The sequence below is a fragment of the Prionailurus bengalensis genome, chromosome B4 (genome assembly GCF_016509475.1).
Source record: "Prionailurus bengalensis isolate Pbe53 chromosome B4, Fcat_Pben_1.1_paternal_pri, whole genome shotgun sequence".
Lineage (NCBI taxonomy): Eukaryota > Metazoa > Chordata > Mammalia > Carnivora > Felidae > Prionailurus > Prionailurus bengalensis.
Genome location: NC_057358.1, coordinates 114,883,565 through 114,911,294, shown reverse-complemented (window position 1 = coordinate 114,911,294; position 27,730 = coordinate 114,883,565). Strand labels below are relative to the sequence as shown.

General features: G+C 40.8%; 1 protein-coding gene across 1 annotated transcript in view; it reads left to right on the top strand.

The window, feature by feature from the left end:
• The first annotated feature begins 2,350 nt into the window (after nucleotides 1-2,350).
• The window catches only part of UBE2N (ubiquitin conjugating enzyme E2 N), a 36,718-nt gene continuing 11,338 nt past the window's right edge, over nucleotides 2,351-27,730 (top strand). Inside the window, exon 1 of the mRNA XM_043562097.1 lies at nucleotides 2,351-2,708. Within this exon, the coding sequence (XP_043418032.1) occupies nucleotides 2,679-2,708 (30 nt within the window). The 5' untranslated portion in view covers nucleotides 2,351-2,678. The remainder of the gene's footprint in view (nucleotides 2,709-27,730) is intronic.

Below are 27,730 nucleotides of genomic sequence, written 5' to 3'. Positions count from 1 at the left end.
TTTTTTTTTTAATTTTTTTTTCAACGTTTATTTATTTTTGGGACAGAGAGAGACAGAGCATGAACGGGGGAGGGGCAGAGAGAGAGGGAGACACAGAATCGGAAACTGGCTCCAGGCTCTGAGCCATCAACCCAGAGCCTGACGCGGGGCTCGAACTCCCGGACCGCGAGATCGTGACCTGGCTGAAGTCGGACGCTTAACCGACTGCACCACCCAGGCGCCCCTGGACATGCTTATTCTAACCAGCACTTGGAATCACAGGCAGGTGACACTAAGGCAGGTGGCTGTAAGCATACTAACAAATGTACCTGTGATAGTTCGTGTTTTCCAAAGTTGGCCACAACCATATCTGCCATCACACACATACTGTGCTAGTTTCTAGAATCTCTCCACTCCCTTTTCAAGAGGTGGAGTCCATGCCACATACCTTGGAAACTGCGTGGGTTTTTGTGATTAGTCAACCAATAAATTATCATGGGAGATGCAATGTGACTCCCAGGGCTAGGTCAAAAAAAGACGATTCAGCCTCTGTTTTTGCTAGCTGGAATAGTCACCCATGGAATCTAGCCACCATGTACTGAGAAAGGCAAAGCTGCCCCAGGGAGAGGCCCACTTGGAGAGAAACTAATAGTCCCATGAACTTGCCAGCTATGTGAGCCATCTTGGAAGTGGATCTGGGCCCATTCAGGCTGCCCAGGCTGACACAGCACAGCATGGGGCAGAGATGTGCCTTCCATGCCAAGCCCTGCCCGAATTGCAGATTCAAGAGCTAAGTAAATGATTGTTGTCGTTTTAAACAGTAAGGTTGAGCTGGTTTGTTAGGCAACAAGATAACTGGAAGAACACACTTCTAACCTAATAGTCATGCTGCTTTTCTTCCTATCAGGGTGAATTCTCCTGGGCCTTCTCTAAAATATTCTGAAAGTATCCTTGTCCGATGTCATTTACTATCCCAGATTCTTCTAATCACAGAACCACTCATTTCAGGCTTCTGGTTATGTGAAGTTCTCATTATTACCTCTGAGGCTTGGTTTCTCATCTAAAAAGCACTGGTAATAAGAGAACCTACCTTATGAACTTTATAGTTAGATGAGGTAATCCATGTAATCATTTTGCATTGTGCCCCACACATGTTTTCTTATCATTTTCACTAGGTTTCTTGCACTCATAGTCTCCACTTCTTTGATGCTCTCTCTCTTTCTCTACATATAAATAGATGTAGATACAGACATAGATATACAATTATTTTCTTGTAGTCCAGTGCCATTTCACAGGCTATTTACTATGCCTGACATGCTCTTCCCTACCAGGTCAGTTAGACTCTCATTTATCCTTGAAGTACTTCACTTCTTCGGGAAACCTTTTCTGACTTGTCAATCAATTAATGCCCCTGTGGGCTCAAACAGCGCCTCGGAGGAACCTCTATTATACCCCTTAACACACTGGGTTGTAATTAATTGTTTACTTGTCTCTCTACTCTATTGGACTCTAAGTTACTGGCAGGCAGTTAGGGTCTTTATATTCTCAACCCCCAACACAGCACCTGGCATTCTTTATTCACCATCTACTGTCTGTGCTGTGCTAGGAAAAACTGTGGTTAAGCAGTTTAGGGGTCCATGTTTTGGGAGACACGCCTCGGATCAAAACAGCTCCATTTTCTCCTGCATAACCTTGGAAAAAGTTAACGTTTCTGGACCACATTTGTAAAGTGCACATTGTAAAGTGGAGACAACATCTTAAGATTGCTGTGAAGATGAATTAAAATAAAACCCGTGAAAAAACTATAGCAAGCAAGCAATCACCAGGATGTCACAAAAATGCTTCCCGAACAATCCCATTTTCAGGTACCGCCACTCTAATCTTCCTTTAGAGCCTTGCGCTCCATGGGTAATCCCTCTTTTAGGGATTACTCTGGGCTCCCTAATCCTGTCCTTGGTCATTCTTCCAGCTAGCAACACTGCGTCTCAACCACGAGGTCCGGGCGTTCAGAAGCCACTTCCTTGCCCCCAACTCTCTCCAAACGCTTTCTTTCAGCTTTCTCTGGGTTTTAAGGGGACCGATTTATGTGAAATTTAAATATCAAAATTCTCTGGCTAGGGTTTTCGCGGATAACTTCCGAAGCCCGCATTTACGAGTTTGGCTACTGAGTTCCCATCTTCCACCTCCCTTAAAGGAAGGGGCCCGCAGCTCAGCTTCACCGCAGTCGTTCACCGCAGCGCCAACTGCGGCCGCGCGCAATGCAGGAACGTTGAATGAACCAAAAAACTAGCGGATGAATGAATGGGCTGCGTCCGCGCCCGGGCCTCTGTTACGTCGCCCACTGGTGCGGGCGGGGCGCCGGGCCCACAGTCCCACCACCGCGCGGCGAGCTCCGCCACGAGCGCCGGAGCTCCGCGCCGCCCGGCGCCGCCTCCCCCAACTCCCTGCCCCACCGGGACTCGTCACTTCCGCCATCCCCAGGCCGGGGTTGGGGCGGGGAACGCGGGGGAGGGGGCCAGGTCCGAGGGAAGCCCGCCCGCGCGCGAGCAGGGACTACATTTCCCGAGGGGCCTCGGCGGCGGCGGCGGCGGCGGCGGGCGCGGCAACGTCCCCCGGAAGTGGAGCCCTGGACTTCCACTCGTGCGTGAGGCGAGCGGAGCCAGAGTCGAGACCAGAGGCCGAACTCGGGATCTGACAAGATGGCCGGGCTGCCCCGCAGGATTATCAAGGTAACCGCCCAGGCCAACCCCCGGCTCTGTGCTCCGCTCTTGCCCGCTCGGCGGACCCGGCGGCGCGGCTCCTCGCTTCCTTCGGCCCGCGGCCGGCGCTGGGAGGCCCGAGGCCAGCGCGGAGAGGGTCTGGCCGCGGCGGCGAGGGAAGTCAGGCGCTGGGGAGGGGGCTCCGGGGAGACTTCCGGCCGCGGTGGGGCAGCCGGGCGGCGGAGACCGGGGGCTTCCAGGTGGCCGCCCCGCAGGCTGGGAAGGCCCGGCCTGCACATTGGCGGAGGGTGGGGCCGCTGGGTTGCGGGGCTCTGGTCTCGGGTGCGGGCCGGTGCGGGCCTCTGCAGTCTCTCAGACCACCTGGGAGGAGGCCGCGGGCGCGCGGGAATCGCGGCGGGGCCCGGACTTCGGGCGGGAGCTGTGGCCCGACACAGCTCCTCAGCCCTGGAGCCTTCTTTTGGGCCGGGCGGGAGCGCGGGGGTGCGGAAGCCCCGGATTCAGAATGAATGAACCAGGAGAATGAGGCCGGGCGGGGCCCTATGCCCCGGGAGGCGGCTCCGGGAGGGCCGCGCGTCCTGCAGCAGTAAGGCACATGTCCGCCGCTGGCTGCTGGGGTCCGGGGACGTGGGGCTCCGCGTCCCGCTCCCCTCGCTTTCGTGATCTCCTCCCTTTTAAATACGTTTCCGCCCGTTATCTCTGTGAAGTGATTTTACTCTGGTTGGCAAACTCTGAGAGCTGTTTTTGCTCAGAGGGAATAGTTTAACACAGCATTGGGGGAGGGGAGGGGCAGCGCAGGTATGGGAGACTGAAATCCTTTGCCTCTTGATTTTATGCACTTTTAATTTTAAACCATTCTTCGGCTCTTTATAAATACTACACTTTGACAAATGCATATGGAAGCATGGAAATCGACATATTTGTTTTGTAAATTCTTTACGTAATATCAGGTCCTCAGATGTGCAATATTTCTTGCAGTGCACAAAAACAAAACCTTGAACTTTCTTGTCATTTTTAATCAAAATTTTCGTTGAACCTCTATTGCTCAGAACCTCAGAACCTCTGTATGCGAGTTAAAGTGACTAACTTGCAGCATCGTTTCCTTGGCATAGCCTGGTTTGTTCTTCCAAAGTTTGCGGGGAGATTCATAGCAAGCCCAGGATCTTTTGAAGGATGATGTATTGTGTAGTGCTTCGTGCAATTGCACTTAAATATATCTGAGATGGCGAGGATATCTCTAACCTAAAAGGTGTTTGATTTGGAGAAATAAGATGTTTTATGTGGTAGAAATTCTTAGAAATCAGGGAAGTAGCATAGATTGTCATGGTATGCTGGAGTTTAATAAAGTGAACCTTCATAGTGAGAAATCTGTTGTATTATGGATTTGTCTCAGATTCTGCACAAGGCAGTTTAATTGCTGTGTGCACTGGATGGTTCTTAACGATGTAGTTTTGCTCACGTGGCCCCATGATGTTTATTGAGGCCCAGTTGAAAATGAGGGATAGAGGATCCCTCATTTAAATTTTTGTTTTCTGTATTCGGGTCATCAACTACATAATACAAATTGATATTCAAGATAATTCTGCAGAACACGTAATGAATTAAAAATTTAACTTTTTTCTTTTCCAGTTTGCTTGACTCTGGACATATTCTGCAGTAATACAAAAGCCTTGGATGGAAAAATAAATTCTGTGAAACTTTGTTTAATGAAGTTACAGAAATGACTTATGACAGTGAATTGAAGGCCTCATAATTTAGTTCATTTGGCACACAATAATTTAGTTTACACTAGGTATTTTCATTTTACTATTTAACTAAGACAGTGATAACTCATGATCATAATTTTACAGTATCTTGTGGATAGCACATCTCTATTAAGGGGCTTGATTTGAGTTTTATCTTGTAAAAGTTAAGTGGTTTAACTTCAATGCCTTTTATAGCTTATCTTAAAAGAACTGTTTTCTCCAATCCCTAGGAAAGATTACAAGCCTGTAATGTTTTTCCTAGTGCCTGTTGTTGTTATGTTATGTATGTTTTCCTTTACTCAGTAAAAGTGTTTTTAATGAATTTATTTTTTAATTTTCTAAAATTTACTCACAAGTCAGTTAGCATATAGTGCAGTAATGATTTCAGGAGTAGAATCCAGTGATTCATCCCCTACATATAACAGCCAGTGCAAAAATGTTTGTTTTTTAATTAAAATTTTTTTTTAAGTTTGCCTCCTCTGTCAACCACAATACAAGGTTCCATATAGAATGTGATGGTGGTGGTGGTGGTGGACAGCTAATAATAGGATGCTGTTTACCTCCAACTGGTCATTGTTTACATTTGCAAAATTCTTTTTTTATTAAGTAATCTCTACACCCAGTGTGGGGCTTGAACCCACGACCCTGAGATCAAGAGTTGCATGTCCACTAACTGAGCCAGCCAGGCACCCCTACATTTGCAAAATTCTTGAACCTTTTGATACTTGCAGATCTTGATCTTGTGAAGTAGACTACCTTTTATAGTCTAGAAATCATTCAAATGACTTTCCTGGGGCCTTAAAACTGGCAAGAGGCAGAACTTGGATTTTCACCTGGTGTGACCTTCCCTTGCCTCTTATTATAATGAAATTACATAATGTATGTAAACATACCTTGACAACTGTAAATAACTATACAAATATAAGGTGATTTTTTGAATTACTCTTCACACATTTACTGTCCCACTCAGATTCCCCTATACAATCCACTAGCAAATTCTCTAGGCACTTAACTTTTTTTTTTTTTTTTTTACTTTTTTTTTAACGTTTATTTATTTTTGAGACAGAGAGAGGCAGAGCATGAAGGGGGGAGGGTCAGAGAGAAGGAGACACAGAATCCGAAACAGGCTCCGGGCTCTGAGCGGTCAGCACAGAGCCCGACACAGGGCTCGAACTCACGGACCACGAGATTATGACCTGAGCCGAAGTCGGCCGCTTAACCGACTGAGCCACCCAGGTGCCCCTTAACCTTCAAAATATATTCTTTTTTTTTTAAGTTTGTTTATTAAAAATTTTTTTCTTATGTTTATTTTATTTTTGAGAGAGAGAGTGACAGCGTGAGCAGGTGAGGGGCAGAGAGGGAGACACAGAATCTGAAGCAGTCTCCAGGCTCTGAGCTGTCAGCACAGAGCCCAACGCCGGGCTTGGCTCAAACCAAGAGATCATGACCTGAGCTGAAGTCAGGGGTTTAACCCACTGAGCCACCCAGGCGCCCCTAAATTTTATTTTGAGAGAGAGAATGTGCATGCACGCCCTGCGTGAACACACATGGGAAGGGGAGAGAGAGAATCCCGAGCAGGCTTTGCACTATCAGTGCAGAGCCAGATAATGGGGCTCAAACTCACAAATCTAAGCTGACTTTTAGATCAAGACCTGAGCTGAAATCAGGAGTCAGACAGACAGACGCTTAACCTACTGATCCACCCAGACATATTTTATCAGACACATTTACTCTTCTCTCTGAAACCACTTTTCAGTTCTATCATTTGCTGCCTAGTCTACTGTATTAGCCTCCTAAGCAGCAGCTAGTGTTACCTTTTAAAATACAGATCATGTCACTCCCCTTCTCAGAACTCTACAAAGGTTCGCCATCACATTTAGAATAAAATCTTGACTCCCCCCACCCCCGCTTAGTTTCAAGGTCTGCCTTACATCTTCCTACCTCGGAGGTCATCTCCTGCGTGTCTCTCCTTGGGTCACTCCACTGCATCCACACTGTTGCTTTGCTGTACACTGAACAATAAGAGACTAAGTTTGTTCCAGTCACAGGGCTTTCCTTCTGTTTACTGCGTTGCTTGTTTTGGCTTATTGTTCAGTTCTTGACTCATGTGTCATCTCAAAACACAGCTTTCCTCTCCCCCTCCTCTGTAGTTCCTCTTTATTCCCTTTATTTCCCTCTCTGTGTAGCAGTTATCACTATTTGAAGTTATATTTTATACCATTTATCTCTGTTCCTACTAAATCTCCATGAAGACAGGGATTCTTAGAAGACTTGGGCATTGCTCTAATATCTAAAGGATGTGGTAGGCATTGAACTGTTGGTTGAATGAATGAGTGTGCTTTAATTTCTGGAAGACGTTTTAGGAGAGTTATGCTATATCATAACTTGACATTGTTATTGCTTAGTAGATTCTATCTAAACCAGTGTCTGAGCCAAAAGTCAATCTCTACTTCATTGAAAAGTAAGTCAATTTTTTATTCTAATAGGGAATACATACATAGAGCACAGCACTTGAAAGGTTCTAAAGGGTATATGGAGAAAATTAATACTCTCCTTTGTCCTTCAGCATTGAAGTTCTCCTGCCCAGACAACCATTATTTTTATTGTGTTCTTCCAGAAAGACAGAGAGACTTAGTATGTATATAGTAGGTTTGTTCCCCTCCTCCTGTTGCTAATACCTTGCTTAGTCTATTCCCTCCAAACCAATACATCTTTGAGGTGACCCATTTTTTTTTTAATGTTTATTTTTGAGACAGAGAGCGAGCAGGGGAGGGGCAGAGAGAGAGGGAGACACGGAATCCGAAACAGCCTCCACGCTCTGAGCGGTCAGCACAGAACCTGATGCTGTGCTCGAACCCACAAACCATGAGATCGTGACCCGAGCTGAAGTCCGATGCCTAACCGACTGAGCCACCCAGGCACCCCCGGGTGACTCCTTTTTTAAAGGGGTTCTTTGTGGAACCATATGGTTAGACCTTATTGCTGACTTTTAGATTGTCCTCCAAATTTGCATGCAAACAGTGCTGTAATAGTCTCATAGTTAGAGGTATTTTGTACACATGTGAGTTACAGTGAATCTTGGCAGTTTCATGTTTTGCTAGAATTTTTAGAATTTGCTTTTTTCTCTTTTCCTGGGCCAGAGCTTTTTTAGTCTCTCAAAGTGACTGAGCAATTAAAGCTTGAAATCACATTAAAAGACACCTAAAATAAAAGGTCCTCCCTAACCTACTCGTCATAAAGAATTACAGTTACTTGGGGGGCAGATAAATGAGATCTGTCGTTGTGGCCTTGGTCAAAAATTTATTTCAGATTTACATATTACGTTAAGAGTGATGTTCTTTTGGGGTGCCTGGGTGGCTCCGTTGGTTGAGTGTCTAACTTCGGCTCAGGTCGTGATCTTGTGGCTTGTGGGTTTGAGCCCTGTGTCGGGCACTGTGCTGACAGCTCAGAGCCTGGAGCCTGCTTCAGATTCTGTGTCTCTCTCTTTCTCTGCTCATCCTCCACTCATGCCCTGTCTTTGTCTCTCTTTCTCACTCTCAAAAATAAAAAAATAAAAAAAATAGAGTGATGCTCTTTTGTTTTCTCAAAATAAATCATGAAAACTAAAATATAGCCTTAAGAAACAGTAAGTTAACAGTAGTTAACTTACTCAAGGAGTTGACTTATTTGATTAAAACCTGGCAAACCAACCTGCTTAGATTAGATTTTTATTCTTCTGTTGGTGAGGTTTGGTTCCAGATTTTTAAAAACCTGATGTGATCTGACTCTGCATTTAGGCTTGAGTTGTGTATACTTTTTACTTTAATAATTTTGATTTTTAAAAATACAGATGTCACTTTTTCCCTATCACTGTTTTCCTTATTTATTTTTTGAGAGAGGAGAGAGAGGGGGGGACAGACAGAACACGTGCTTGTGTGTGTGTGTGTGTGTGTGAGCAGGGGAGGGGCAGAGGAAGAAGGAGAGAGAGAATCTTTAAAAAAATTTTTTTTTTCAACGTTTTATTATTTATTTTGGGACAGAGAGAGACAGAGCTTGAATGGGGGAGGGGCAGAGAGAGAGGGAGACACAGAATCGGAAACAGGCTCCAGGCTCCGAGCCATCAGCCCAGAGCCTGATGCGGGGCTCGAACTCACGGACCACGAGATCGTGACCTGGCTGAAGTCGGACGCTTAACCGACTGAGCCACCCAGGCACCCCGAAGGAGAGAGAGAATCTTAAGCAGGCTCCATGCCTAGCTCAGCCTGAGCTGAAATCAAGAGTATGGTGCTTAACCAACTGAGCCACCCAGGACGCCCCTCCCCCAGCACTATTTAAAAGCCACTCATTTGATCATTGGATATCTATTCTAGTATATAAGGTAGTTTTTACTAAGAAAAATTATTTAGGAAACTGGCCCTTTTTTTAAGCCTTGAAAGTTCAATAATGTTTTTTTCCCATTGAAAAAAAGCCATGAAATCTTATGTGATGAGGATGGACTTGTTATATGTAATTAAAACATCCTTAGGAAACTGATAAACTTTTATAGTAAATATTTGACCAGAAATAGTGTGATTCTTGGCTCTTTTGGTTGTTGTCCCAATTTAAGAATTTTCTGACCATCCTATAAGCCTTACTTTTGCGGGTGACTTCTGGGGATTCAGATTTTTTTTTTTTTTTAAGTTCGTTTATTTTTAGAGGGTGTGCACATTCTAGTGCTGGAGAGGGGCAGAGACAAAGAATCCCAAGCAGGCTCTGCCCCGTAGAGTATGCCAAAATCGAGTCAGGACGTTAAACCAGCTGAGCCACCCAGGTGCGTTGGGATTCAGATTCTTGACAAGCTTATTTGTAAATCATCTTGGTCTCCATGGATTCCAGGTTAAGAATCCCTGGACTACTTTTGGTAGTGATTAAACTTTCAGGTTATAAGGATATTGTTTAATATACTGCCTAATGTTTTGATTATGAAATGTGGACATAATTGAAAGTAAATTAAAAATAGTTATTTATTTTTTAAGTTTATTTTGAGAGAGCATGAGCAGGGGAAGGACAGAGAGAGGGAGAATCTGAAGTGGGCTCTGTGCTGTCCGTGCAGAGCCCGATGCAGGCTCAAACCTATGAAACTGTAAGATCATGACCTGAGCCAAAATCTAGAGCCTAATGCTTAACTGACTGAGCCATCCAGGTGCCTCTGTGGTGTTATTTAAGCTTCTCTCTGTCAAGCACTTTCTTCAGTCCAGGTTGATCAGCTCTCCCACAATAGAAACTGAGTTTTGTCAGATTATCAAGCATTGCCTGAGTATCCACCATGCTGACTAATTATGGCATCAGAAATATGCATTTGGTTAGCAGAAGTTCATAATTTTTTCCACACTTGTGACCACTTCACAGGCATAGAGTTTTACACGTTAGAATGCCGATTGTTTTCATTCTCTGATGAGTCTGTAGGCAAAGAAGTTGGATAACTAGGATTCTGCTTACAAGTTGATATCTTTGCTTTTCCCCTCTATACCTTATAGGATGGTTTACTTGTGTGTAAGTGGTTTTAAGAAGAAAATAAGTTATGCTACAGATTCAGGTAGTATGGATTGTGAACATAACATTTAAATCTGTTATCATGAGTTACAGATACGTATGCACTAGAGAAATACAGAAACAAGGAGATGAGGATAGCATCCACCAGGGCTTTGGGCATTACAGTTGTAGTAATCACAGTTTTGATGCAGGTGCCTAATTACTATATAATTTCATTTTCCAAAAACAAAATAGATCTGAAAGGCATATGTAGTAATTTTATATCAAGAATACTCCTGTATGAAAGATGAGTTGGACTTGTATCTTATTATATAGTTAAAATTTTCTTTGCAAATTTAGGGTATGAAGGACATCAGCATGAATATATAAATTAAGAGGTGGAATAATAGGGAATCAGTTAACTTCACCTGAAGTCTTAGCAATTTCTAAAAATGCTTCCTAAGTGAACTTTTTTTTTTTTTAATGTTAAATAGTTCTCTTTAATCTGTGGATTAGATATGATGTAACATCACCATAGTCTGAGAACTGGTCCTAGCATCTCTGGTGGCAGAAACTATTATGTGATTGGATGAGCCCTCAGAGAATCAACAGAAAGACTTCTTTGTCTTTCAGAGCTGTACCACACTATTCAGGGTATTGTATATTTGCTAAAGTCCTGGTTGTAGCTATTCTAAAATCCCCTGAGGATACTTAGAGATCAAAATTTTTATAATTCTGACTTGGCCTACAACTCAGATGTTTCTAAATTATTAGGATTCAGCTATAAAAGTCCTCCTATGTTATTTATTATAAATAAATTAGTGTAATCTCTGTGCCCAACTTCAGACTCGAACTCATGACCTTGAGATCAAGAGTCACATGCTCTGTTGACTGAGCCAGCCAAGTGTCTCTAAAGTGCTTTTAGACATTGGTTTCAGAATCTAATGTTGACATATTTTGCTTTTTGGCTATTTCCTGTTGAGATTTTAAACTCTTAGTTTTCAGTATGTGTCTCTCAGTAATTTGGTCTGTTTTGGGCAAATCTGTTTTTTATTTTCAAAGTCTTTACAATCTAGTAACTGAAGGCATTGTACAATATCAGGAAAATACTAGAAGGAAGCATAACATGTTATTTTTATGTTTTGAGATTACGGGTGCCTTTATTTCTTCACAACTTTTAAAGATGTTTTAATTTATTCTAAGGAAAATGTCCCCATAAAGTCTGTGTTTTTATGACCCTTAAGGACATTACCATCCACTTCACCCCTTAAAATAGGGCAGGGACAAAAGTGACTTTAGTAAGCTATTTAAGAGCCCAATGCCGAATTTCATTTTTCCATAACATTGCAATTTGTCTGCCTTTTTATTATCCTTTTAAAAAAATCCATTCTTAAGGCATGTTTCAGTTCAATTAAATGGGCATTTATTGAAATGCATAATGCATATTTAGCTCTAAGCTAGGTGAACAAGAAAGACATCCCTGTCTAAAGACAATCCCTGTCTAAGAAACACGTCATGAAACAAGAAATTAGGTGAGGTGAGTTGTGAGAGAAGATATACATGAGATTTACCCTAGTTTGAGGGTCAAGGAAAGTAAGGATGAGAGAATGTTATTAAAGTTGAAGAGAAGGAGGGAGTGAGTTTGGGTAGATGGACTAGCAGGTAGGAAAGCTGGAAGGAGAAAGGGAGAGGGAGAAAGTGCATAAAAGTATAGCATATTCCAGAAATCCAGTATGTGTGATGGATAGGGTCTTATATATAATTATCAAGTTCCCACAAGAACTATTAGTGTCCGAATACTACGTGTAGAGAGACATCAAGAACTGTTGGGCAAAGAAAGCATTGTTAAGTTTTGAATTGTTAAATTCAGACTTAGGGTATGAATCATTCACCAGAATGCCGTGTGACAACTGTTCTTGAAGTGAGATTGGTCATATGGTTTTTATTATGTAAGGAAGACATCTTTTATTGAGCACTTACTATGTATGATGCATTGTTCTAAGCATGTTACATGCATTAATTTATTTAATTCCAACAGCAATCCTATGATATGGATGTTAGTATTAGTCCTGCATTACAGATATAGAAGCCTGCACAGAGGTGTTAAATGGTTGGTGGAGCTGTGATACGAACCTCTGCAGTGTAAATCTATAGACTGCAGGTGCTGTAGATGGAAGGCGCCAGAGCTTATCTGCCCCTCGATAATAACTGGCACTGTATGTATTTGTATATTTTATCATTTGGACAGATGAAGTGGAAAAACATGTTCATGTGCAGAGTCTGAGTGCTTAGCTTTCTTCTTTTTCATCAGAAGTCTCCTTACTGCAGTTTAATTAGAGGCTTTTGCACAAGTGAGTCCCTGTTTAGTAATAGTTTCACATAGGATGGAATGCCTCTGGTCTGGGGCGGTATATTCCTCTCCTGCCCTTCTGAATCCTTGCATTTGGGGAAGTTTGGGGTTCTGGTGAGAAGGAACTAAAGAGCAGCTATTCCCTTTTTTCTTGCTATTTCTTACTAGCAAAATACATTTGAGGTATCACTGCATCAGAGCATAGCGTCTCTAATGTTAATTTTAAACAATATTTTCACCCAGGGGCACCTGGGTGGCTTAGTTGGTTAAATATGCAACTCCTGATCTCAGCTCATCTCGGGGTCATGAGTTCAAGCTCTGCGTTGGGCTCCATGCTGGAAGTGGAGCCTACTTAAAAAAAAATTTTTTTTTTTTCACTCATTAAGCCTAAAAATAGATTAGAATTATTATACTCATTTATACATTAAATTGAATTTTGTGTTTTCAACCCACGGTGGATATTTGTGTCTGACTGTTTTCCTCACTCTCATTTGGAGAGAGTAGGGAAAAGTGCTGTTCCAGTAGAATTTTCCCTACACACCTGCATATACTAGAATTCTTGTTTTGGCTTTTTAGAAAAGTCATTTTTTACAGTTGGAGGCACAGTGATTTACAGCTGTAAAGCTTGCAGTTTCTTGCCTTTACATTTTTTCAGATAAAGCACTCTGTCCACCCTGTCTTTATTGGTGCCCTTCAGGAAAGGGTTAAGCTGAAAGTGCTGCAAGCTCCATTCAGGTTCCTACCACTGATACGATTGGCGATCAGTGAATACTTGGCCAAACCTCGCCTGTTTCCTGTCAGAATCTTCTCCCAGTTTCATTGGGAAGGCTGCTGGTGTATGGGTGTAGAAACTAGAAGATATTTTCTGTGAACACTTGTTTATGATCTGAGTTCATGGTTGTACATCAGAATTATCCGGGGCATTCATAAATTTGACATATACATGTCAGCCTAGCATGGTTTGTTGTTGTTGTTGTTATGCTTTAAGATCTCCAGATGGTTTTTATGGGCATTTGCAGGAACAATGGCCTTGTGTGTGCTCCACTTCAATGTAAAGATGGGTAGAATGTGGGGGATACAGGATATAAGTAAAGTCACATAGCCAGGACCTTCTCATTTGTAGAAAGCACGGCATCAATGGAAACGCCAAAGACATGACAGTTTGGGGGTGGGGAAACCTTCAAGACTGGTCTAGGGAAACAGTTTTTAGAATGACATTTGAGTTCACATTTGAAGGCTAAGTAGAAAAGTGAGGTGGGTGTGTGTGTGTGTGTGTGTGTAGACTAGAATGTCATTTCAGGTTAGGCATCTCAAAATCTCCAGGAAGATACTTGAGCAGTGCTAAAGCTGTAATGTGAGTCAGCACTTCTTTGCTTGGACCACAGACATTTTAAATGCAGTCTTAATTTGAAAAAATTTTTTCTCCAGAAGTCTAGTTTATGAATGTATATTCATTATAAACATTCAATTAATATACTAAGTATGTTCTATAATAAAATAATACAGAATTATTTCCTCCTCATTTTCTTTTGCTATTTTAGTCTTTAGTTCATAGGTTGAATGACTAAAATCTTACTGAATATGGAAGGAAAAACCTAAATGCTCCATTTATTTTTTTGAGATATAACTTGTGTTCCATAAAATTCATCCATTTGAAATGTACACTTCAGTGATTTTAATAATTGACAAAGTTGTGCAGCCATAACCACTAATTCCAGAACATTTTCATCACCCCGAAAAGAAACCCTGCACCCATTAGCAGTTAACATTCACCCCTTCTCCTTCAACCTCCGAGAACTGTTTATCTACTTTCTGTCTCTCTGGTTTCATCTGTTTCTGGACATTTCATATAAATGGAATCATAATACATGGCATTTTGTGTCTGGCTTCTTTCACTTAGCATGTTTTCAAAGTTCATATTGCAGTGTATGTCAGTACTTTATTCCCTTTCAAAATTTTTAGCTGAAGTTTCCTAAGTTAATAACTTTTAAGAAATGACAGTGCTGAATGAAACAAAGCAGTACTTTCAGCAGGTAGGTAATCTGTATTTATTCCCCCAAACTAGTCACATTTGAAACCTGCATTGCTTTAGAACATTTAAGAAATATTCTTGAGCCTTCTAAGCCATTATTGTTTTTTTAAATTGTCAAAGGTAGTAAATCTTTATCTTTAAAGATTAGATTTGATTGCTGGACATTGAGAAAATTAAGCCAATGCTGGTGAACAATGGTTAGGGATCAGCACTGACTTTTATTCTTATCTCAAGGATTAAGAAACTTTGTGACCTTGGCCAAGTCACTTACTTTCCCTGAGAAAACAAGCATGGGAGGGGCAAAGGGAGGGAGGGAGAGAGGGAGAGGGAGAGGGAGAGGGAGAGGGAGAGGGAGAGGGAGAGAGAGAATTTTAAGCAGGCTCCATGCCCAATGAGGGGATCGATTCCATAACCCTGGGATCATGAACTGAGCCGAAATCAAGACTTGGATGCTCAACTGACTAGTCACTCAGGCGCCCCTCAAATTCCTGTTTTAAAACTTGGTGATTATTTGATCCCTTTGGGCAGAATTTGAAACAGTGAGAAAAGGCCATGATCGCATAGTCCTGGAACTGATTTTCCCTTTTGGCTTTTAAACTGGATCTTAGGCAATCCCTCCCCCCGCCCCATGTTAAAATGCTGAGTAGTAAGCAGTATTCTGAAATAAATGTATAGTTTTCCAGTATAACTAATGTGCAGGCCTGTATCCTATCAGCTTTGAAAGTTTTAAAGCCTCTTTAAATGTTTATGTTCTCTTGGGGTCTCCTTGGACCTTTTCTCATTATATATTCCTTTGAACACATTTATTTGCTTAACTTGGTTTCAGTCCACATCGATCAATTATTCCAAAATCTAGTGCAGAGTTTCAGGTCTTTCCAACTGCCTACTTTTTATCTCCACTTAGATGTCTTGCAGACATTTTTTTTTTCCCTTTTTTTTTTTTTAAATTTTAGTTAAATAACATACAGTGCAGTATTCGTTTAAGGAGTATAATTCAGTGATCACTTGCATTGAAGTGCTCATCACAGCAAGTGCCCTCCTTAATACCCATCACCCATCTAGCCCATCCCCCACCCATGTCCCTCCATCAGCCCTCAGAGTTCTCTTATTATCTCTTGTGGTTTGTTTCCCTCTCCTTTTTCTTTTCTTCCTCCTTTCCGTATGTTCATCTGTTTTTCTTAAATTTTACATATGAATGAAATCATTTGATATTTGTCTTTCTCTGACTTATCTTGCTTAGCATGATACATTCTAGCTCCATCCACATTGTTGCCAATGGCAAGATTTCATTCTTTTTGATGGCTGAGTAATATTCTGTATATATATACCACATCTTTTTTTTTTTTATGTTTATTCATTTTTTGAAAGACAGACACAGAGCACAAGCAGGGGTGGGGCAGAGAGAGAGGGGGACACAGAATCCGAAGTAGGCTCCAGGCTCTGAGCTGTCAGCACACAGCCTGATGTGGGGCTCGAACTCATGAACTGCGAGATCATGACCTGAGCCGAAGTCGGACGCCTAACTGTTTGAGCCACCCAGGCGTCCCTATACCACATCTTCTTTATCCATTCATCAGTCAGTGGGCATTTGGGCTCTTCCATAGTTTGGCTATTGGCTGTTGTTGATAATGTTGCAGACATTTTAAAATCACTTTTTTTTTTTTTTTTTTACAATGAAATGTATTCATATTGCTGTCTCCCCTCATGTGAGTCAGCATTTCTAGTGTTTCTTCTCTTTATTATGTCACCATTAACCCAGTTGCCTGAGATTTACTCCTTCTCTTTCCTCCCCTTGTTTCTCTTCCACATGCAGATTGATTCAGCCTGACAAATGTATCTGGCATCTGTTAACCCATTCCTGTCTTCTCTCTTTCCAGTTGTCTTTGTTTGTGGGCCCTTACTCATCCTTTCCTGATTGTTTTTGCAATCTCAGAACTCTTCTCTCTGTCTTCACTCACTGCCAACCCTCTCTCCCCATTTTCCACACCATCATTCTAAAATCATTGATGTAATATGGCTGTCCACTGTATATAGGATGGAGTTCAAACTTTTCAACTTGGCATATACGACTTTTTGACCAGCTGGCCTTTTCATCTTATTTCATTGGCATCTCCTTCCTGTCTCCTCTTTCTTATACAACCTCCGATAGTGATGTTGTTTACCAGCCAAAATGATGTATTTTCTGGCTTCTGGATTATGCCATGTTTGCAAGGAAGCATCCCTCATCAAATGTGACTGCCCAGCATTCTGTGTTGTTTGGGTTTGTTCCTCTGCTCTCCTGGGAATGTTCTTAATAACAAATAGATTGTGGTTTAGAACTAGAAATACTATTTTCTGTTATTTCTATAAGTTCCATGAAAAGAAAATCAGGGATCAAATTTAAGTTCTTTGCTTTGTTTTCTGGGATCCTGTTGAGGCACTCTGGGAAACCCATTGTTGGTCCTGTTGTTGAGTCATTAATTACAGTGAAAAAATATGTTAAAAAAATTTTTTTTTACAAATTGTATACACTGAAGGTGTACAGCATGGTGTTTTGATATGTGTATGTATACCTTTTGAAATGATTACTACAAACATGTAAACGTAGGTCTTCCCATAGTTATTTTTTTTGTTGTGGTCAGAACACTTGAGATCTATTCTCAGCAAATTCCAAGTGTGCAATACGGTACTATTGTTACATGTGATAAATTAGGTCTCCAGAATTTATTCATCTTATAACTGAAAATTTTTACTTTTTGTTTTTTTCTTATTTTGAAAAATTTTATTCTTTGATTCATACCATCTTCCCTTTTCCTCCACCTTCTAGCCTCTGTGGTAACTTCTATTCTACTTAGGGTTTGTTTGTTTCTTTTCTTTTTAAAGATTCCACACATAAGTGAGATCATGCATATTTGTCTTTTGGCTTACTTAGCATAATTTTATTGTTGCAAATGGCAGGATTTACTTATTTTTTTAAAGCTGATGAAAAAATATTTTAATTTGCTCTTTGTAGCCGTTGGAAAAATAAAATATTTGGCACTCCCTGGGTCAAAGTTTTAAGCACCATATATACTTTTTAAAAAGCCTATATAGATCCTTGCTCTGATGGTTCACACACATACATACTAGCCTTTTTGTTTTCTGCTGTTTAATTGATAATAATTGATTAGTCATAACAGGACAATAAACAAAGGTGTTGGAGAATTCTGATGCTAGCCCCTCATTGTAGGGATTACCTTAGCAGGTTTTCCTGTATTAGAATGCAGTGGGACCCTGACTGCCAAGAACCAAGTCCTAGTCAGTGAGCAGGCTTTCGTTCCCTGTGTCCTACAGGTATGTATTTAAAAAATGCAGCTCTTTTAGTCTACTGTCAGTGAAAAAAGAAAGTAAAACTAGCATACGTTCCATCTTATGAGTAATCAAGTTATAGCAATTTTAATATTCTTAGCGTGCACACACATACTTCTTTACTCCAAAGTAGTCCTTTATCCTTGAGTTGAATCATCAGGCCAGTTATGGTTATGATTTATGTATGTTAGTTTTTTAAACATTACAAGTATTATTATGCTGAGTATGTTTGTTCTTTGTACTGATTATAGTTAGTTTTCTCTGTTTATGGCACTGAAAATATTTAATTCTTTCTGCTTGGTATATGTCAGCCACTTCATTTTGCCAATAGCTGGCATATGTAGTCAGAGAATAATTTAATATTTGATTTTACTAAAATGAAAGCAAATGTATGGCTGGAGCGGGGGCGGGTAGAAACACAATAAATTTAAGAAAAAGGGGAAGAAAGAAGGTTATTTTTTTTCTAAGACCCCAAACAGGTTGTATTCCAAGTCCAAAGATTCACTTTAAAATGATAAAATTATGAGGTATCTTGGTGGGGTACCTTGGTATTTCAGTTGGTTAGGCATCTGATTCTTGATTTCTGCTCAGGTCATGATCTCACTAACCAAGAGACCTTGCAGTGCAGAGCTTGCTTGGAATTCTCTCCTTTTCTCTGCCCCTGCCCCCAGATTCTCAAATAAATAAACATTAAAAAAAACTATAAAATTGTGCATGTTTCACATTATCATGCTGCCTCTTATAGCGTAGAATCAATCCCACAACCTTGGTTGGAAAACAAGTATCTTGAAAAAATGTGATTAATTGCAAAGTACAGAAATGTTGCCCATTTCACTCAGTATTAAGAGTCTTGTTTTTATCTGTAATGAAAAAGCTTTATAATGGAACTGAGAAAGACTGAGAAGGGATATTTATTTATATCCTCTGGCAGGGAGATCCCAAGGATTGTTCTCTTAATCTTGTTATCTGCAGTTTACCTTTTTCTGTAGATTCATTTGACTCCCATAGATGTGTGAAGGTGTTGCCTCAGAGTATTGCTGGACTCTAAATCTTCTGTCAGGGGTATTGGAGAAGTGTGACTGGGGAGAAGTTGGTCGTATAGGGGTTGGGAATCTCAGAAATCTTGTCAGATTATGAAAGTGGGTTGTTCACATTTGGGTATGGCTTGCATTGAGCTCGTATCATCAGATTGTTCTCTGAAGGGCATCTAGCTGTGGTCTGCTGCTTTAAAAAGTGAGGAATGGTGGATCTTAGTTGGTATAGTGTTGGTCTTGACCTCTGTGAAACCTATACATTGTTACCAGTAAACCACATTTTTAAAATGTTGAATTGCGGAGTGCCTGGGTGGCTCAGTCGGTTAAGCGTTCAGCTCAGGTCACGATCTCGCGGTCCGTGAGTTCAAGCCCCGCGTCCGGCTCTGTGCTGACTGCTCAGAGCCTGGACCCTGTTTCAGATTCTGTCTCCCTCTCTCTCTGACCCTCCCCCATTCATGCTCTGTCTCTGTCTCAAAAATAAATAAACGTTAAAAAAAAAAATTAAAGGGGCGCCTGGGTGGCGCAGTCGGTTAAGCGTCCGACTTCAGCCAGGTCACGATCTCGCGGTCCGTGAGTTCGAGCCCCACGTCGGGCTCTGGGCTGATGGCTCAGAGCCTGGAGCCTGTTTCCGATTCTGTGTCTCCCTCTCTCTGACCCTCCCCCGTTCATGCTCTGTCTCTCTCTGTCCCCCAAAAAATAAATAAATGTTGAAAAAAAATATTAAAAAAAAAAATTAAAAAATGTTGAGTTGCATTTGACACACAATGTACCATTAGTTTAAGGTGTTACCACATAGTGACTAGGACAAGTTTATACCTTATGCTGTGCTCACCACAAGTGTAACTAGAGTCTAACCATGGAAAGCTATTACATTACCATTGACTATATTCCCTGTGCTGTACCTTTTATTCCCATGACTTATTCCATTATTGGAAGCCTGTGTCTCTCACTCCCCTTCACCCATTTTGCTCAATCCCCGCACCTTCCTCCCCTCTGGCAACCATCAGTTTATTCTCTGTATTTGTCTGTTAGTGCCTTTTGTTTGTTGTGTTTTTTTAATTCCAAATATGAGTGAAATTATGGTATTTGTCTGTATCTGATTTATTTCACTTACATTATACTCTCTAGGTCCATCCATGATTGTCTCAAATGGCAAGATCTCATTCCCTTTTTTATAGCTGAGTAATATTCCATCACCCTCCCCCCCCCCATGTTCTATATCCATTCATCTGTTGATGGACACTGGGGCTCCTTTCATATTTTGGCTATTGTATATAATGCTGCAATAAACAGGGATGCATATATTTTCAAATAAGTGTTTTTGAGTAAACCACCCTTTGAATACTGAATTTGATTATTTGATTCTAGTTGTTAGATATGGTATTGTGGCTTCTACCCATGTCCAGTGGAAGGGCTCCCAAACATGTAGGGGCCTGAAGTACTTGGATGGGCACCCTCTAGGATTGGCATTTCCTTAACTGGCATAATTGCCCTTCTACTTCCCAGCTGTCCTTTTATCCTTTGCAGAGTGGAGGGCAGGAGTGGGAGGTTGGGGTGGTACTAAGTGGTGTGCAGGCAGCTGGACTAATCCTTACTCTGGCAGTTCTGTGAACATGTGGGAACTATCACAGATAAAATGTGTTACCAGGGGGCACCTGGGTGGTTCAGTTGGTCAAGTGTCAGACTTCAGCTCAGGTCATGAGCTCATGGTTTGTGAGTTCAAGCCTGGAGTTGGGCTCTCTGCTGTTAGTGCAGAGCCTGCTTTGGATCCTCTCCCCCCTCTCCTTCTCTGTCCCTTCCCTGTGCGTGCACGTGTGTGCTCTATCAAAAATAATAATTAAAAAGTGTTACTTGACTGAAAGGGTGAAAAGACAGCTTTAAGGTATTGTGGTGGTAGAATAGGAAGCAGGTACCACTCACAAATCTGGGAAGAAAACAGAGAAAAGATTGAAATTGTTAAAATTTAGAAACTTGGGTTGAGGGGCCCCAGCTGGGATGTAGACATCTGAAGGGAGATAGGACAATTACACTTAGGGTAAGGGGACCCCTGCTGCAACTCCCGTCCCCCAACATACACACCATTTGACAGTCAGGATTTTTAAAAAGCAACATATAGGGGTGCCTGGGTGGCTCAGTCGGTTAAGCGTCTGATTCTTGATTTCGGCTCAGGTCATGATCTCATTGTTCGTGAGGTTGAGCCCTGCATTGGGCACCACGCTAACAGCACAGAGCCCAGAGCCTGCCTGGGTTTTTTTCTCTCCCTCTCTCTGCCTGTCCCTTGCACGTGCACACGTGCTCTCTCTCTCAAAATAAATAAATAACCTTAAAAAAGTAAGCAACATATACTATAGAGAAGTGCCTTTGTTCCAAATCAGTTGAATCTTTTCCCCTGTTGGACCAACTTTCAAATCTCAGGAAAGACCAGAACTGCGTGTCTTCAAGCTAGGATGTTAGAGAAGAAAGCAGGGTTAGAGAGAGAAAAATGCCAAAGCAAATGGTACTTCCGCAGTTTATCCTTGGTGACTCTCTGCATCAGCTCTAAGGACATTTCATATATTATGAGAACAAATGAAGAAACATTTTGTATTTTTAGCTCTGATACACCTTATAGTTCTGACTCTGTCGTTCATCTAACATGAGTGTGTGGATGTGAGTGAAGCACTCCTGGATGCTGAGGATTCGAAGTTCTAACTGTTGAGTGTAAAGAGAGCCCTTGACCGGAAGTGGGCTTCTATCCATGTTCTGTCACTTGTGTACATTTCCAGAGGTGGTTCTGGGGCTTAAATGAAACAACATGTGTGAACAACCAGGTCAGTTTTAAGGATTAATTCTTGTGTCAATCCCTACACCTTGGAGTTCTAACTAAATTTATCTAGCTTCCTAATTCATTAGCTTCTGAAAAGCTAGTATCCTTCCTAAGGTTTGGCCATTTATCAAGTAGTTGAAGGTCTTGAGGTTTCCTTTTGCCTGCTGTTAACTCAGACACACGGCTCAGCCCTTTCAACAATTTCCATAAAAGAATCCACTGTGTGATTGCAAGCATTTTGCAAGTTGAGTGATTTTTATTGGAGAGTTAGGAGTTTAAGCAGCCAATGGTCATAAGCCATGTCCTTGGCTCTTGGTGTTTTTCCTCTAGTTTCTTTCTTCCTGTGTTGCTCCGCTGCTCAAATTCATAACTGCTTGATCAGTGTAACTCCTGCCTCTAAGTCTCAACAAATAGGTGAATAAAGAGCCCTGTCTACCCAAATTAAGACCCACTTGCTGCCCTCAATATGCTCAAGACACATACTACACTTTCTTTTTCCTTTTATATAAACTTTATTGAGGTAGAATTTACATACAAGTGATGCATCCATTTTAAGTGTACAAATTTAAGTTTTGACAACAGCTGTAAAACCAACATCTCATTAAGATTTGGAATATTCCACCCCAGCACAACACTTAATTAAAAGATTATACTGTTTTGAAGTGTGGTTTCACTTTATATAGGGGGTATATTTCTTTGGTGTTACACATTACCTTTAACAACATCTTTTTCTCATAGGTTTTGGTGTGGTCATTTCTGGAGGTGTACTTTTGAACACATCCACAGGTTTCCTTATGATAAATTCCAAGTTGTGAAATTTTAAAGATTGGGTTAGCTTGTAATCCATCCCACAAGTGATGTATGTGAGAGCCAGTTTTCTCCACAACACTAAATAACTTAAAAAGTTTGTCTATTCTGAGTTTTAAGGGTTTTCTTGATAATGAGACATTGCCACTTTCAGAATAGGGTTACTTAAAATGCTTATTCAATTTCCTTGGGTGATTTTATTTTAAAAACATTTTTTCTTGCTGTTTTTGGTAAGTAGCACTTGCATGTGTTACAAAATCAAAAGGATACTCACTGAAGTGTCCCCCACCTCTGTGTCTCAGTCATCTAATTACTTTCCTCAAGGAAACCACTATTGGACCACAGAAATCAATTATTTTGTAATTTTGTAAGCTTTTGTTATTTTTGTTTGAAATTTTGTTGTTGTTTAGGTGCAGTTTTACATGCTGGCAAACCCTAAGTCCAGCATTCATATTGCATTATTGCAGAGACTAGCTGTCCACATGAAGTGGGTGAATCTGACCCAGTATTATACACAGATACTTTGTCATATATAATATGTCTGCCTCGGTATGTAAATTTGTGGTTATTTCAGTTACATTAAAATCTGAGTTGTCTGGGTGATTTCCTTCTCTGGCTCAGTAGCACAGGACAAAATAATCATCTGAAATCACAGAAGAATAAAATGTCTACTGAGTTATATACTCCAGCTGGATCTTTTGAGATTATTTAACTTTCAAACCAGATTGATAATGTGTGAAACATTAAAATTTCTAACCTTGGTTTCTTGAGAAGTTTCATTTCAAATTGTTCCAAAAACCTTGAGGTAGAAAACTGAATCTTTAATACATCAGCCAGTTGGTATTGAGCAAATGATCATTATTAAACTCGACAAAAATGATTATTAGATCATCAAAGCTGCTAATGGGGCAAAAGAAACTTAAGCCTGATACTCTGGTGCTTAGTGTTTGGTCCTTTAAGTGCACAATTTGTAAGGAAGATATCAAGGCCATGATTTTTTTATTTCTTTTTTTGTTTTTAATGTTTATTTTTGAGAGGAAGAGCGTGAGCGGGGGAGGGGCAGAGAGTGAGGAGGACGGAGGATCTGAAGTGGGCTTTGCATTGACAGCAGCGAGTCTGATGTGGGGCTTGAACTTATGAACCATGAGATCATGACCTGAGCTGAAGTCTGACGTTCAACCCACCGAGCCACCCAAGTGCTCCTCCAGGCCAAGGCTTTTAAGCAAAAGTATGAATTAGTTCATAAAGATTGGGTTTAAAGCCTTAAAAAGTCCTTTTTTCTGCATACTCCTGGCCATTTATGGCCACTGTCTGGCTCCTTAAAGCCTTGGGCCTACCATTTTTGGAAGTTCTTGAATCCCCCTTTACCTGTCAATATATGTATATTTTTCCTCTCTAGGGCTTACTTCAGTAGTAGATATGTTCATTCAGCCAGTATGGAACGTGAGACACTGTGTGGTGCTCATTATTAGGGATGCAAATGCTACACCTTGGCCTTGACCTATAGGGACTAGTGTAGCTGGGGAGTCAGATGGGGGCAAGTGCATGGGGGATAGCTTTTTGCAGAAAGTGCACTCCTACTGCCCAATAATACTCTTGCTTTTTTAATTAGCATCTGGTTATTTGCTTACCTCTTAAGTGACAATTGATTTTCAAAATGGTAGAAATGCTTCTTTGTGGGCAAAATAATGGTTAGTGTCTTAAATGTCTTAGATCTATTTGCTAATTCTCCATAGCAGAAGGATTTTGGGTATGTGGAACTAGATGTGTAGGATATATGTGGTAGGAGCACAGGATGGGGGGTTGGGCTTTCTGGGCTTGACTTACAGCTGTGCCAAGTACTAGCTTGTACAGCCTACTTCTACTTCTTTATCTCTTTAATACATTAGTCTAGCTCTAGGGTGGTTGAGAGGGTTAGAGTGCAGAGGAGAGCCTATCGTAATGCTGAGCATTATAGTGTTATTACTGCTTTCTGATTTGCAAAGATGCTGCTTCACTGTGAATTGGGAAAGAATGAGTATCTCCTCAGTGTGGGTAAACTTCATTATTTATGTATTAGTTCCATAAAATAGATGACCTTAAACATAATCCCCTGAAATGGGACAAAGATCTTTATAAAGCACAGTCAATGCCCATTTGTCAACAGTGGGTAGGGAAATGGTATATTTGAGGTAAATAATACATTGTGATTTTATTAGAATTGTTTTGATTTTAGTATAATCAATTTTCCCTGAGTTAGATAATAATAAAGCTGATTTGTACAGCTGCTAAACTGGTTTTATTCTTTAATCCAAAGTATTTAGGATCTTACCCTGCACAGCTTCAGGGGGTGCTATTCATACAGATTGTGATGGGAATGGTCCTCTCTTGGAGTTGTGCAGTGTGGCAGGCTTCTTAAGGGATGCTTGTTTTTGGGGGAGACAGAAATCTAATATCTGATCGCTTCCTAATTTATCTCAGAATTAGTATGCAGTATGTGAAAAAAATAATTTTTTCTTCCTGTGGTTTGGATTTTGGACAAAATTATGTCAGCACAATTGAATTAAGAATGCAAATCTGGACCAACTGTAACTTGTTTTTGTTTGCCTCATTGAAAATTCAAACTGCTTTTGCTTCTGTCCATCTTCTTGTCTGTTAATGTAAGTGTAGGACTTTTAGTGGAGACCTAAGGCATTTAGCAGTTAAATTTTGTTGTGATTACCACATTTGAAACCTGATGTAACTAGTGATCAGGGATTAGGTAAGTAATATATGGTAGCTGTACAAGTGTAGCCACTAGCTTCTAGGCTAGTAAAAGTGCCTATTTATGCCATACAGTTGGCAAAGTTTATTGTTTAATTTACCTGTAAAGCAACCAGGAAAACATTGGGGCGCCTGGGTGGCGCAGTCGATTAAGCGTCCGACTTCAGCCAGGTCACGATCTCGTGGTCCGTGAGTTCGAGCCCCGCGTCGGGCTCTGGGCTGATGGCTCAGAGCCTGGAGCCTGTTTCCGATTCTGTGTCTCCCTGTCTCTCTGCCCCTCCCCCGTTCATGCTGTGTCTCTCTCTGTCCCAAAAATAAATAAACGTTGAAAAAAAAATTAAAAAAAAAATTAAAAAAAAAAAAAAGAAAACAGGATGCAGTGACACAGTAAACGAAAAAGTGTAAAAATATTAAACTGTTTTTAAGGGCTTTTATTTTTATCAGGATAAAATATAAACATACTAAAATGTTAATTAGATTTTGGCTATTAGGAGTGTGGCCTATTAAGTTGATACTGTATTTTTCTTTAGTAAGCAGGTGAAAAATAATTTGGAAAAAAGCAGGTCTCATTAGCAACAAACTTCTTCTTTATTTAGTTAGATATTGGGCATTGGTGTAGATGTTGGGGATACAGTCCATAATACCTCTTCCCTCAACAGGGAGGTCAAAATATTGAACAGTAATTGTAAGGTTAAAGAGTATTATAAAAGGGACCTTCTACTGGAAGGAGGTATATAGCAGTAAGATTTAACCCGTTCCAGTAATAAAATTTCCAATCAATTTTAGTGCTAGAGAGAACCTTTGAAATGTTCAAGGGACTACATTTTTAGAAGGCTAGGGAGGTAAGTGAGTTTGTATGGTTGGGTAACAAATTGGTACAGTTAGAATTGGGATTTAATTTAGGTGTCCTAGCTCCCAAGTTTTTTCCCCAGTAGATGTACCAGACTGTCTAGTTGAAGTTGGCTCTCTTAATGTGAAATTAGCTCCCTCTTTAATGGCTGTTATACTAGGTAGAAGTTCTTTGATAAAGAGATTAGCCGACTTGGGTGCTCTCCTTTGATCTCATTTAATCCCAAAGAGATATTTCACTTCTTAACCTCTTCATCCACACCCCACCCCCTAGTCTATTAATTCTTACCTTCTCTTCACTTTCTTCTCTGTCTAGCTTAGACTTTGTATTTTTAGCAAGCAGTGGAGGTCAACTTTGGCTAGGTTGAATGGAAATAGTATTTATTGAGTTATTGGGTACCTCACATGATCTTCAAAGGTGCCAATGAGGCATTCAGGAAACAAGGCTCAGAATCCCATCATGGTGGAGACTTCACTGCCAGCATTGTATGCATCACACTCTGCAGTTTGATTGCAGATGCCAAGTACAGCATGCTACTCTAGAACCCCTTCCGTTGCTGTCTGAAGGTAACTACTCCACAGTGGGTCTTTCTTGTGTATTTTAGCTTTGATACACAGGTTTTGACTGAGCCTAGGTCTTAGATGCTGGGCAGACAGCTAGGAAATCTTATGAGACTAAAGCTGCTGTTGAGGGATCTGGGAATCCATAAAGGCTAGGGGATTATTTATTTCACAACAAGGCTCTTGTCAGGTTGTTAAAGGAATGATGAAGGTCCATTATGAACCTCATTTTGCCTCATGCTGCCAGGCATTCCTTATACGTGACTATAGATAAGTTTTTCTATTTTCAAACTTCCACATTCTTAAGCTCCCAGTTTCAGCATTACACTCAGGAAGGGGAGGGAAGATATGAATGAATGGGGGGATTTTACTATTGCTTAATAGATGAGTTTGTAGACAAATGGCTACAATTACACATAAAGGCCTTAAAATGAATTATCAACTTCAAGTAACCAGTTAAAAGTTTAAGAAAGAAACCCACAATTGAGGTAATTTCTAACTTAAATGCTGAATTTTTAAATTTTTTTTTTTAATTTTTTTTTCAACGTTTATTTATTTTTGGGACAGAGAGAGACAGAGCATGAACAGGGGAGGGGCAGAGAGAGAGGGAGACACAGAATCAGAAACAGGCTCCAGGCTCTGAGCCATCAGCCCAGAGCCCAACGCAGGGCTCGAACTCACGGACCGCGAGATCGTGACCTGGCTGAAGTCGGACGCTTAACCGACTGCGCCACCCAGGCGCCCCTAAATGCTGAATTTTTTAAAAAGTACATGTTCACTGGTTTTTGCTAATACATCACTCATAATTTTGGTTTTCACTATATAGAAACAGGCATTGAAAAATTTTCCTATTTTCATTCAGGATGAATACAGAAGACCTTTCCTCCTCTGCCTACTAAGTTACATACATCTTTCCCAAACCTAAAGTATGCAAATATTTTAAAGATGCTTTTGATGGGTTTGTTAATGGTGCCTTAGGGACCTTGTTCAACAGCCCCAATCTCAGTGAAGTGTTACTAAGCCAGATCCTCTGTTCAGAGTTCTAAGACATCATTCCTAAGACACAGAATTCATTAAGACAGAAGGACAGTTACATTATTCAGATCATTAAAGACATATTTACAGTTTTTGAGCTGGTGCTAAAGAAAGTCCAGGCAATGAAGTGTTTATATTATCCATCAAATCAGAAATCAAGAAAAAAATGGAGATGTTAACTTTCATGAGTCTAATTACAGTGCTGGGTATCCAAAGGACAGTTTTACCATTAAGAATTTCATGAGTGTTTTATGAA